The sequence below is a fragment of the Leucopleurus acutus genome (genome assembly GCF_964270905.1).
Source record: "Leucopleurus acutus genome assembly, chromosome: 11".
In the NCBI taxonomy this organism is placed as follows: Eukaryota; Metazoa; Chordata; class Mammalia; order Artiodactyla; family Delphinidae; genus Leucopleurus; species Leucopleurus acutus.
This window is the reverse complement of record NC_139152.1, coordinates 102,197,077-102,210,534: the sequence shown is the minus strand read 5'-3', so window position 1 is coordinate 102,210,534 and position 13,458 is coordinate 102,197,077. Positions and strand designations below refer to the sequence as shown.

At 61.5% G+C, this 13,458-nt stretch overlaps 1 protein-coding gene across 1 annotated transcript in view; it reads right to left on the bottom strand.

The window, feature by feature from the left end:
• Positions 1–13,458, bottom strand: part of TAFA5 (TAFA chemokine like family member 5) — a gene marked incomplete at both ends in the record, with an annotated part of 161,998 nt that overhangs the window by 32,670 nt on the left and 115,870 nt on the right. The window contains one exon of the mRNA XM_082850477.1: positions 7,456–7,605. Within this exon, the coding sequence (XP_082706603.1) occupies positions 7,456–7,605 (150 nt within the window). The remainder of the gene's footprint in view (positions 1–7,455; positions 7,606–13,458) is intronic.

Genomic DNA, 13,458 nt, shown 5'->3' with positions numbered 1-13,458 from the left:
CACGGGGGGCAGGTCTAGCAGACTCCAGAGAGCAGGTGACACAGATAAAGGGTGGTGCAGGAGGCCAGGCAGGGCTGGACCCTCACTCACACCTCTGCTGCTCCTCTACCCACAGCTCGCAGAGCTTAGCCGAACTGCTGGAGGCCACTCAGCTGCATAAAGGGCACACACAGGTTTCTAAATATGCATACTCACTTTTCCAAGTATTAAAACACCTAAAAGCTTTTGCCCCCAAAGACGGAGGCCTGCTGTCCACTCTGAATCCTGTCCTCTTTCCTCTCAAAGAATGGAGTCTGGGGTCTGGACGTGGCTGTGGGGTGACCACTCATTCAAGTCTGCTGCCAAAGGACACTCTGGGAGTTCAAGGGCACGACCGGGGCCATGGAGCAATGCAGGTGGGCGTGGCCACCCCCGTGGGACACAGGGCTCAGCTCCTCCAGGAAGCCTTCTGGGGTTTTTGCTACCGCATCTGCCCGGTTCAGCCCCCATCAGGTTTGTGCTGCCCGTGACGGCCCCCTCCTCTCATCTCATGCTTCTGCCTCTGCACCCACCCTAGCGCTGCTGCAATGGCCCTGGGGAGAAGCAGGGTGATCCAGGTGAGGCTGCAGAGCCGGATGCTGAAACACCAAGGCCCCCACCTGATGGAGAACTAAGGGCCACCCAGGCATGGGCCTTTGAGTTCCGTCCAGTCCTCACAGCGGGGAGCTGCCCGTCCCCTGAGGCAGCCCTGGGCCCCTAACCCCTAACACCCTTCTGGGAATTTCCAGCCACTCCCAGCTTCTCCGTTCCTCTCCGTTGCCTCGTTCTCTCCACCAGCATCTAAAGGCCTCACGTTTCCTTCCCTTTCGCTTCTGAGCCTCAAAGCCAGGTCCCAGCCTCCCTGCCCCTTCACAGGACCTTGGGGTGGGGTGGGGGGGGGGCTGCAGACCGTGCTGCTGAGGCCACGGCCCACGATGCTCCTTACGCCGCGAGGCCAGTGTGACACAGAGGGGCCGTCCAGGCTCTGCTGGATCGAACACAAAGCAGACTTCGACTCAAACGCTCTCTGAAATTTTGTTTCCCAGTTATGTGATTTTTACCGTATCCTGCAAAACAGACGCCGGGCGCTGCCATCAGAGCTTAAGGAACGGTGGTCTACACTCGCCTCCCCTGTCAGACCTTCTCCAACCTGAGCTCCAACCCAACCAGCTGTAGAACAGCCCGCGTCCTGACCCCTGGTCCTCGCTGCTCAGGGGTGACTGGAGTGCCGGCCCCGCCCCCTGCCTCGCGCAAGGCCCCCCCACCCCGCCTTCCCAGTTCACCCCCCTCATCAGCTCTGTGCATGTGTGTGGGCTTTGCCTCAATTCACACACCTTACGATTCACGATTTAAAAGGGCATCATTCAGTGGTTTCAGTGCGTCCAGAGCCGTGCATCCATTGCGTCAGTTTTAGGGCCTCTTCATCCCCCCAAAAGAAAGCCCGTTCCCCTACCTATCCCTCCCCAGCCCCTGGGAGCCACTAATCTGCTGTCTCTCCGGATCTGCCTGTCCCACGTAAACAGAATCACATACCGCGTGCCCTCTGGGCCTGGCTTCCTCCCTGAGCGTCCTGCTTTCCAGGTTCGTCCAGTTGAACGTGTGTCAATCCTCGTTCTTTTGTACAGCTCGGTAACGTTCCATTGTACGGACACACTACGCTCCGTTTACCCCTCTGTCCACTGATGGACGTCTGGGCTGTTTCCACCTTCTGTCCATCAGGGCAGATGCTGCTGTGAATGTGTGTGGACAAGTTTCTGAGCTGCCAGCTACAAATTGGCACTCGTTGACCTTCAGCCCCGCCCTGAAAGGAGTTCAGGGTGGAGATCAGGAAACAGGCTCTCTGTGCTCCGGGAGAGACTGGCAGCACAGGCCTTCGGATAGTTAGATCTTCTCAGGAGATTTTATGAGCCCAATTCTTGCATCTCCTCTTATGTAGGGAAGCACTAAAATCCTTCATGGTGACGTCTGCTCCTCGTGACTTGCAGAAACCTTCTGCAGAAAATATGTGCTTGACTGCATGGACTCCCCCTTCACCAAAATCTCATATATGCTGGCCTTCCCCCCACCTCTTTGGAGCGGTCCCTCAGAGCTCTCTGAGATGCTGTCTCCTGGGCTGGAGTCCTCACTGTGCCCCAGATAAAACTTAACTGCCAACGCTCACGTTGTGCCGTTTTTTTCAGTCGACAGAGTGGATGTATGTTTTCATTCCTCCTGGGGAATACCTAGGATTCCATTCGGAGTGGAACTGTTAGATCACAGGATAGCTCTTGTTTAATCAAGATCACTTTTCCAAAACAGCTGCTCCCTTTTACAGTCCCACCAGCAGTGTAGGAGGGTTCCGATGTTTCCACACCCTCGGGAACAGTTGTTGTCATCTGACGTTTGGAGTCTAAGCCATGCTTTCCAGCATCTTATTGTGTGCTTAATTTGCATTTTCCTGCTGACTCATGAGAGCTGGCATCTGGTTATTCACGTCTATCTTCTTTGAAGAAATGTCTACTCAGATCCTCCGACAATTTTAAAATTGTGTTAATTGTCTTCTCATTTTTGAGTTGGAGGAGTCCTTTATATATTCTAGATAAAGGTCCCTTATCAGATCCACAATTTGCAAATATGTTCTCCCATTCTGTGGGCTGTCTTTTCACTTTCTTGATGGTGTCTTCTGAGGCACCAAAGTTCTTCATTTTGGTGAAGTCCCATTTCTCCATTTTCCTCTTGTTGCTTGTGCGTTTGGTGTCATGTGTAAGAATCCTTTGGCAAATCCAAGGTCATAAAGAGTTACCCCGTCTTCTGCTACAAGTTTCATCATTTTAGCCCTTAACATTAGGTCTTTGATCCACGTTGAGGTTGCTGGCATATATATGGCATGAGGCAGGGATCCAACCTCGTTCTTTGGCACATGGAAATCCAGATGTCCCAGTGCCACTTGTTGACAAGACTACTGCTTCCCCATTGGTCTTGGCGCCCTTGATGAACACCAGCTGATGCGATGCAGGGTTTATTTCTGCACCCTCAACTCCCTGCATCTACTAATGAGGTGCCTCTTCTGGGTCTTCACTTCCTCCCTGGCGGGGACCCAGACTCACCCCAGACCACAGCAGCCATCTGCACACAGACCCCTCTCAAACAGCCATCCCTGCTCCCGCTTCCTCAGCAGAGTCCCTCAGAGGCCATGTCTGGAACATGCATGTCTCACACATGGCTGGGAAGAATGTAAATGGTGGACGGGTGGTTCCCTAGGTTGGTACATCAGTTCAGAGAGAGCCTCTGAGCATCACACCTCCTCTCACTCTAAGAGGAGTGTGGTGACGCCCAGCTGTTACCCAATCTGTGCGCACAGCTGGTGAGCACCCAGGAGGCCTGGGGCCACGGCTTTCCACCCAACACCCTGGGCCCTGTCTGCATCCCAGGCTCCCCGGAAAGGAAAGGTGTATTACGAGATCTGACCCTGATGTTCAGGGATGTGACCTGGATGCATTAGTTCCCTGCTCAGGAATACAAAGGCATGTTGGCGAGAAGACAGGCCAGCTCCCAGCAGGTGCCAGGGGTCAACAGCATCAGCCAGGAGGTCCTGGCAGGGACTCCGGAGAGCCTGGCAGGCCATACACAGGAGGACCCTCTCCAGACTGGACTGTACCAGCCTAGGCTGCGACCTCCTCCTCAGGGCCGCAGCGGCCCTCACAACAGGCCTGTGCGGAACTCCGCCTGCCCGCCACACCCCGTGGCTCCCAGGAACCCTGCCGGGCCCGGCCTAAGACCCCTGCCCTCACGCCCACCCCCGCACCACGGCTGGGGCAGCGCCACTCCGGAAACAACCCTCTCTTCTCCCGCCCGACTGCCCGTGCCCGGCCCCTGGGCACCACGCCGCTTTCTTTACTTTGCTCTCTTCCAAGAGAGTTTCACGAGGGTTCCGCTGATGGGAGGAAGAGCCTCCCTTTATAAAGAAAGAGGCCACTTCAGGGAGAGTGGAGCTGCCTGTGGGTGACCTGCTGTGTACTGGGCGGGGCGGGGCGGGGCCTGGGGACTGGGCCTCGGTCCTCTCAGCGGTGCTGCAGGGGCGTCGGGGCCACGCGCATTTCCACCGGTGGAGAGGGGCCCTCGGAGCCTTCCAGAGCTGCAGTGCCGGCGGAGGAGGCTTTTAGCCGAGGTGTCCACGACCAGCGGCAGCCCCGAGGGTAGGTGCCGTTCTGTGTTTGTGTGTAAGGGCGTGGAGCCTCGCAGGGATAGTGGGGCTTGTTTGAGAAACTCTCTCGCCGATGGTTCCATGAGTTGGAAAGACCCTAGGCAGGTTAGGGTTAGGGTCCAGGCTGCGGGGGGGAGGGGGTTGCAGTTTACCCAGAAACACGGCCAGGAACTCCCCTCTCACCACCAGCCCCCTCGTTTTACAAAGAGATACTTTCTTGGTGAGCTCCTATTCATCCTTTGGTACCCTGCTCAAATGCCCCCTTGAAGATGCAACTTTGCTAAGGTCCTGGACAGGAAGTGACGGCTGTACTCTGGGGTCCCCCAGCCCCTGCCCCACAGTCTGGACCCTAGCCCCCCAGCGCTGCATGTTCTAGGTACTAGGTACCCTAAGAGTCAATCTCCCCTTCCAGCTCTCCTCCACCCAGGAGCAAACACCTTATTTGATCAAACGAATGAGTGAGGGGGCAAATGAATGAACGATAAGTTAATAAATAAATGAATAAACACGTGAACAGATGCAGCTGGGCTCTAGTACTTCAAGCCCACGTATTTACCAAACATGACAGGGTCAGCACAAACCGTCCCAATTTAAGGCCCGTTCCTCCGGAATTCCAAGCAAGCCATGCAACCCGAGTTTCCTCTTTAGCAGCACAGTTCACACTTGAGGAAACATTATGTGCACAGAGCAAGAACACAGAAAGGCAAAAATTAAATTAGACGGCAGCCTGGAAATGCCCGCTGTGCAAAAAATGCCAGCTAACTGATTTGTACGGCCTCCCCGGAAAACGGCCGGGTTTTAATTTGGGTCTCTGGGACCCAGCTCCTGACGCGCGGGGAGGCTCGCAGGAGAGGGGTGAGAACGCGGTTTCGGATGAGCAGACCCAGATTCAATTAGTAATCAGTTCTGACCTGACGCTCCCGAAGGCTCCCAGAGCTAATGACCAGAGGGGAGGGGAGCGGGCCCGCACCTCCCCCTCCCTCCCTCCTGGCCGGGAAGAATCCATCCATGTCAGCCCAGAAGGCGCTCTGGCCGCTTCTAGTTACAGGAGCTGCAGATGGGGATGCGGTGGCTTAGCCCAGCTCACTGGGGGTCAAGGCGGTCCACCGGCGACCCACTGGGCAGACAGAGTCTAGGGTCAGTGGAGCGGCCTCGGAGCAGCTAGGCCTTTCCTCTCTGTAAAGACTGTCTGTTTCTGAGGATGGCCCCCAGAGGCAAGGACGTTAGCACTGCGCATGGACATCTGGCTGTCCAATCACACCCCGTCCGTGGGATGCCGATGGCTAGACGTTCTTAACAAGGACAGACAACAGCTTCTTAGAAACAGAACTGACGCCAGCACGGGTGCTTCCTTGCCCCAGATCCTCAAAAGGCACCAGCTGTCTCAGCATCCTTCCACTAGCCTCCAGCCCCCGCCACGGCACAGTCCTTTCCCACCATCTCCCAGGTGCCCCCGACATTCCCAGAGAGCCCTTCCGGGCTGGCAGCACAAGGCAGGTAGCACGTGGCCGAGGGGCCTGAGGGAAGCAAGGCAGGTCCCGGGGGCGGCCGGGTGGTCCTGGAGCCCCGTGCACCTCCAGGGTGCTTCTGGGCACCCCAAGCTCCGTGGGTGAGGCTCCCGCAGCCAGCTCAGCCCCAAAGGTGCACAGGACATCGGGGCCTGGAGTGGTGAGGGCCGGGCCTGCTCCCTCGGGCCAAGAGCCCAGGCCCATCCCTGACTCCTTCCCTGTCCTGCTGGAGGCCATGTGGGGCTAGAGCTCCAGGCCCCGGGCCCCGAGCAGACTCACTGCCCCGGCCAGGTCCCCGGACAGTCCTGGACAGGCTCACTGGTGACACTGACCCGGGGCCCTGAATCAGCCCCATCCCCGAAGGGCCCTTCCCTGGGGGCCTTTCTCCCTTTGGGGGCTGCACTGGGACCCACCCGGCTTGTCAGAAAGCCTCCGCCTCAGGGATGATGTGTCCTCGCTCCTGATGCAGCCCTACCAGCACTGCTGGTGAGCCTCCCAGAGTGGCCAGGAGCTCACGATGCCCCAGCCCTGTGCTCAGCACGCCCGTCACCTCTCCCGTGACCTTCGCCAGCACCGCCTGCAGCAGGCAAAGTGGTTCTCCCCACGTCCTAGGTCAGAGCAGGGGAGCCGGTGGGACTCCCTGGCGGAGGCAGCAGATTGAACCAGGGAGCTGGGCCCCCAGAGCCCGTGCAGAGGCTGGAGGGGAGGGGAGGGACCGACCAGAAGAGCTAGGGTCCAAGTCCAGCTCTGGGCGACCCTGTGCATCCCTGCCGCCCCCACGGGATGGACCGGCTGATACCTTGGACCCTCCACCTTGACCACGGTGACCGCGACTCCTCCAGCCGCCCCGCACCCCTGCATGGGGCCATCCGCCCCAAGGAGCCTGGACCAACACAGGCAGCTGCCAGCCAGGCCCACGGGAGCCCCCAGGCCGCCCAGAAAAGGGGTGTCCCCCCTGCTCTAGTCCTGGGGCTGGGCAGGGTTCCGGACTGGCTCCAACGCCACCTCCCCCACTCGCCCGCTGGCCCCGCCCCAGACCCCTGCTGGGCCCCGTTGCGTCCGGCCTTGGGATGCCCAGGTCCCCTGCAGAGCACCCACGGCGTCTCCTGCACCAGGGGACGCGCCCACGTCGGTGCCCTAATGGAAGCCGCAGGGACTCCTCCCCGCTTCGTAAAGGCGGCTTGTGGGTCTGTTTCTGAGGACGGTCTCCAAAGGCACCACCTCCCACAAGGTGCCTGAGCATCAGCTCAGCGAGAACGTTAACAGGACGTGTGTCGCCCCCGAGCCGGCTCAGCCTCAGTGGTGCCACCAGCCTACCCGACGGGCGCATCTCGTCGGCTGTCCTGGGAGCCTGTGGCGGCCCCGCTGCACGTCACGAAGCCTGGGGCACCTGCCACCTGCCAGACCCGCAGGCACCTCAGACAGAGACCACACGGGCATCAGGGCCATCTCGCTGGTGTCACCGCCTCCACCCCTCTGCCCGCAGCAAGCCTGACTGGCCAAGAAATGCCCTCTGGCCCCCTGGGCACCCGGCTCCCCGGCAGCCTGCACTCCACGCCCACGGCCAGCAGGCAGCCCTCAGATGCATGACCGGCAACGCCGGGGGTGGCGGTCCCGTGCAGCCCGAGGCCTCGCCCAGCGAGCAGGGCGCCTCGGTGGAATGTTCTGGGGGCTGGGGGCATCTCGTGGACCCTGGGCACGCAGCCTCTTGTGGCCCCCGACGGCCGCCCGGGCCGGGGCTCTTACCGTCCACGCAGGCGGGCCTGGCTCTGGTGGTGCCCGCGATCTGCCCCTTCCTGCACGCGCAGCGAGCCGTCTGCCGGGCAATCGTCCTCCGCGGCTGGCTGCTGTCGCGGTCCAGCGTCACAATCTCACAGGTGCCGGCGGCCAGCTGACCTGCAAGAGAGGCACAGATGGGGCTGAGTGGACGCGCCTGGAGACCAGCCGTCCCAGCACCACACGAGTGCCCACCTGGCGCCCGCCTGCAGAGGGACCCAGAGGGACATCTGAACCCCCCAGACGACGCTGTCAGACCCACCCCGCAAAGCCAAGGCGCCGGGTCAGGCCAGCGCCCTCCACGCTTCGGCAGCGCGGCTCTGGCAGCCTTGCCTGGGCGACAGGACGCTCGACGTGCCCCATCCCAGCCACTCCTGGAAGTGAAGGGCTGAGTCACAGGCGAAGGGCCCCCGGTCACGAGTCAGGACCCGGGCTGCACAGGGCTCCGTGCTGGGAGGCCAGGCTGGCCTGGAGCGGCCTCGGTCTGTGTCTGGACCGGCCCAACCTGCCGAGAAGGGACCCGTCTCGTTTGCAGGTGATGACTCCATGGGTTTCACTGGCTTCCTCACCCCCCACGTGACTCCTAAACCCAGGGAGGGCACGACGGCTCTGAGGAGCTGAGGGGGCCAGCATCCCAGCAGAGGGACATGCCTGCCTGTAAACCAGGATGCCCTGAAGAGTCACACCGACCAGACAGGCAGCGCTGGCTCCGGACGGCGGGTGCCGACGCGGGAAGCCTGGCCGCTGGCCCCAGGGAAGCTGCAGGTCCTCCCCGGGCCTGGCTGGTGCCCCACCGGTCATCCCCGAGCTGTGAGCCTAGATCTCTTGGTGACACCGGGTGGCCCCTCGGTGTGGCCACACAGCCACAGCCTCCACCGCGGCGTCCACTCACTGCCTCACTTTCCTTCCCTCAGCAAACAATAAGCACCACTGTATGCCGCCCTCTGCGTTGGGCCCTGGGACCACAGTGCGAGAAAGCGGATGGTGCTCTGCCCCTGAAGGTCCCTCCCAGCTCGAGGATACGGCCCCGTACAGATCCCAGCCCACCGCTATGCAGGGTGTCGGCAGGGAGAGAGGATGGGGGTGCCGGCCGCAGCTCCAAACAAGGGAACGACGAGGAGGTGACACCCAGGAGACGGGCCCCACGTGCAGGGGAGGAGGGCGGCAGGGTCCACCCCACACAGGAAAAGCTGGCAGCTCCCTGGGGCTCCCAGGCAGCCGTTTCTTCAGCCCTGGGTGTCCTTCCTCATACACTGCTGTCACCCCTGGCCCCCTCCTCCAGGCAGCCCCCGGGTCCTCCAGGCGGCTCACTGCACAGGACTGCCCTGCCTTTTTGTCACTGATGTCACCTCTGGGTGCCCAGCCCGGCCTGGGGCCAGGCTGGCAGGATACAGTGCATGGAGTAGCCACCGGCTCCATCAGCCCAGAGCTGCCCAGGCCACCCTGACCCGGGGGAAGCCACGTCAGGGTGTGACCGACCCAAGAGGCAACGGGGTGTCTGCAGTGGGTGCCAGACATGCCCGGCCCAGGGCCTGAAGGGAGCTGTGCACGGGGACCCCAAGCCAGCCGCCAGAGCCCGTCACGGACGGCTCACGGGAGACCCACACAGGTGTGGGAGGAAGGATGTGGGCCCCGGGCCCCTCGTCCTCGACCTGCTGGGACCCCCCTCCCCTTGCTGAGCAGAGCCTGTTCCATGGCCAACACCCGAGTGCCGCCTCCCTGAAGGCTTTGGCTGTGATTGAACGTGCACTAACTAATTACACGCAAAATTATATACTGCGCTAAGAACCAGCAAAAACAGACAGACGCGTAAATAACGAAGTAGATAAACAACTGCAGCAAAGGGAAGAGCGTCGTGGATAGTGAGGTGTGCGTTTCTGGTGACAACAGTGGTTAGAGCCTTAAAGACAGACGTGATTACGGGCAACCGTGCATCTGAGGGGGTCCAGGAGCTCACGGCAAAGATGCTGAGACTCGTGGGCTGGTCCGACTCTGCGACGTGCGGTCGGGCAGCTGCGTGGGTTCTGTCCCGGCTGTTATTTTAAGCTCTGCGTGTTGCCGTGGGGCTGCTCCGGCGCTCTCGGTCCTCGCTGCCGCCCACCCTGACCCCAGACACCTTCGGCTGACGTCAGTGGCCGGCAGAGGCCCGTCTCCTCGGAACCTGAGCCCTGGTCAGTAACTAACAAAGCAACTGACCGACCAGCCATGGGAACCCCCTGACCCAGGCACATCGCGCCTCCGGAGCCTGGACCCTCGTTTGTAAGGGGGTGGCCGGGCAAGGTCTCCGCCGGGGGTCTGAGGGCTTCTACGTCCAGTGCACCTCTCACACGGCAGCCGGCAGCCTCACGTCGTCATCCCCCCCAGGTGCCACGATTCCGGACCACGCCCCGTAGACCAGTGGCGCTGGGGTAGGGAAGGACAAGGCGGCCAAGGGCCCCCCAATTCCTCTGCATGTGTACCCACGTGGAGATGAGGCGGACAGAAGGTGTCCTGGACTGTAGCCAGTGCCCAGGGGCGGCCGTAAAGAGGCGTCACAGCCTGGGGGCCTAACCCCCAGCATATTCACCCATAGCCTGGCGGCTGCAAGTCTGAAATGGAGGCCGCGGCAGGGCCGGCTCTCTCAGGGTGGCCGTGGAGGGGGGGCCTTCCTGCCTCTCGTGGGTCCTGGTGGCCGTTCCTCGCCTTGTAGCCTCATCAGTCCCGTCGTCACAGACCTCCTGGTGTCTCCTCTTCTCACAAGGTCACTGGTCACGTTGACCAGGGTTCACTTAGTGGCTTCATCTTAACTGCAGCTGCAAAGCCCCTATTTCCAATTAAGGCCATCGTCCCAGGTAACAGGGCTGGGACCTGAATGTATCTTTCGGGGACACCATCAATCTATGAAAGGAAGAAAACCAACCTCTGCCTGGGAGTGTGGAAAAGCCGAAAGGGAACGAGCCAGCACCGGGGCGCACAGGCCCAGGCCATGCACGGCTCCGCGTGCCTTCGGGACACCATGGGTCCCGGTTCATGAATTTATTACCAGCTCACAGCCTAGGCGCCCAGCCCGGCCCCTCTCCATCCCTCCACACCGTGTTTCCTCGGCTGCCCTGGCCGCCCCTTCTGGGGTTTCCAGCCCTCAATTCCGTGTTGGGGGTTGGTTGTCTGCAGACTCGGGTCTCTTCCCGGGCTTTCATCCCAGGACCTTCACGTGGTCCTCGCCCTGTGCCGTGACCATCCTCCCCGGGCGGGGCTGGGTCTCGGATGTTGTCCCCGACCCCTGGAGGAGCTCATGGATAAACGCTCCCATCCCCGGCTGCCTCGCCCCCAGGCTCCACCGCGCTGTCCTTAGCTCAGGCGCCCCGCACCTCTGACAAGGCTGGCAAACGGCAGTACGTGAACGGCTCCCATGGGCAGGTCCAGGGCTCCTGGAAGCAAGCAGCCAGGTGAAGGGCAAGGGGACGGGGACAGGGTGGCAGCGCATCACAGGGGCTCAGAATATAGGCTCAAGAGGTGCTCGGCGAGCTCGGAAGCGGCGGCGTCCCAAGACACCAGGTGGCTCTCCCCGCGGGTCACACAGCTGAACACGGAGTTCAGGCAGGAGAGGGGTGGTCCACCCGCACCGTGAGGTCGCCTGGTGTCGAGGAGAAGACTGCCCAGCCCCGCCCACGCTGTCGGTTCTGCTCTGGGGGTCGACAGTGAACTTGGGCTGCGCAGTTAACACACAGTACTTAGAACTTGACCACGTGCTCGGAACTCACCGGACTCGCCATGGACTCAGCGGATCTCTCCTCCAAGGCGCTGGTCCGTCCCTGTCTGCCCACACCTGACCTGGAGCTCCCAGGCCCCCCCGCCAGCTGCCCAGGAACCCACAGCACCTCATTCAACCTGCATCCAAGTGTGGGGCACAGGGCAGGGGGGAGGACAGGCAGCCAGCTGGCCCTGGGCCCCCGGGGGACCACACTGGCTGCCTTAACTGGGGCTGACGTCCTGGACACCCCCTGTGGCACTCGGGGGGGGGGTCTTCTCAAGCCAGCTCCAGGCAGGCGCCCACCCTGCACTTGGAAACCTCTCTGGTCCACTCAGATTTCTGGTTTGTTGTGAAAATGTCACCACCTCGCACTTCAGCCCCGGTGTCCTCTGACCAGGCCAGCGGCTTCGTGACGACGGGTATCTCAGCCACAGGGCCGAAGGCCGGCCGGGACCCCCTGGGAGCCTACTGCCCCCAGGAATGACCCTCCCCAGGTCCTGCCGTGCCCGCCCTTCATTCCCCGCTCCTGAAGCTTGAGGAACCAGGGACCCCAGGGTCTGGGACAGCACCGCGGTTACAGCCGGGAGCACACGTGGGACACGGGCCTCCGAGAGGAGTGGGGAGGCCTGCAACGGGCCAGGCCAGTCCCCACACGCCTCCCGGTGGGCCCTCCTCCTCTGGGAGAGGGCAGCCAGGAAGATTCTAGAGTCTGGGCTCCCCCTTCCCTCCTTCCCTTGTCTCACCTCTGCTCTCTCTCTGTGTCACACACACAGACACACACACCAACACACAAGACGTGGTCGGCGTTTTCTTCGGGGGGGCGGGTGGGATTATAATTCTTATTGTCTTCCCCCAGGTATTTTTGTTACAAAGAACTTGTATTACTTTTAAAACCAGAAAGAAAAAAAAATGCTTCAAAAATAAAACAAACAAGAAATCACAATTCCTTCCCCAACAGCTGCTCCCACCATGCACGCGGCCCACACCTGACCACGTCCTCCTCTGCAGTGGGGACACAGGCCGGGCCTCCCTGCAGCTGCCCCCCAAGCCCAGCCTGGCGCCTGGACCCACAGGCCCTGCCGGGGCCCAGGGAGGAGAGTGTCCACGCGTGCACACGTGTGTGCCTGAGGGGTGATGGGCGGCTGCCATGAAGACGGAAAGAAACAAAACTCCAGGGAGTCTTCTTAGGAGAAAGGCAGCAACATAAGCGTTTAACAAAAGCCAGATGCCGTAGAGAGACGTGTAAGAAAAGAAAGAGATGCTCACTTTCCCCCAGAGACAGACCTGCAGCTTCTCACTAGACGGCGGAGGTCAGGGTGCGCGTGGGTGGTCACGCAAACCCCCAGTTCTATGGTCTGATTCTGTCCCCTGACACTCGTGGCAACGTCACTGCATGTAAACAGCTGGCCACGCTCCCCCTGGACGCTGTCACCTCTGCCTGCAGCTGGGGGTCCCGCGGGAGAGCAGGAAACACCCCCCCAGGAGAGGTCAGGTCCATCACCTCTCACCCCCATCCTGGCCACCCATTAGGAGGCAGCCTTGCCCAGCCGGGGATTCAGATGTACCGTGACCTACAGGGCTGGGATCTGCAGGGCCCCGTCCCTGCTGCTGGGACCCGTCCCTGCTGCTGGGACGGGGGAGGATGCGTGCCACGCCTGCCTAGCTGGTGGTGGCTGAGCCCGTGGAGGGGACCCCGGCTTGGGAGCGGACCCCGGCTTGGGAGCGGACCCCCAAGGGGCTCACTGCCTCGCTGCCTCAGTGATCCAGGCCGCTGAATGTGCCCCAGGACCAGGGGCCGGGGGCTCCTACCACCCATGCAGCCCCAGAGGCTAGGAGTGCAGAGCTACCCCCAGCGACAGCACTGGTCCCTGAGGGGCCGGGCCAGACTCGGTGGGGGGCCACACCACGCCCTCAACGCTTCCCCATCAAGGCAAGTACCACCGTCCCTGTTTCTTCAGAGTTTCCACAAGCGGCTCACAGAGGTTCCTCCCATGCCCAAGAGATCCTGACTGGGGGTCTGGGGCTCGGGGAAGGGGCGCTGTGGCAAGTTCCTGTGGAACACGCACCCTCCCGGTCCCCGGGCCCCGCAGGCTGGGAGCGGAGGGCAGCTGCATCCCGAGTGCTCACGGGCACAGTCCCCGCTGCGACGCTTTGGCTGAGCCAAGCTTTGCCAAGTTTCATTTATTGCCTGAGCCGGACCAGGCAGGATGGCCGGACACCAGCCCCTCAGCATCCCCTGCACG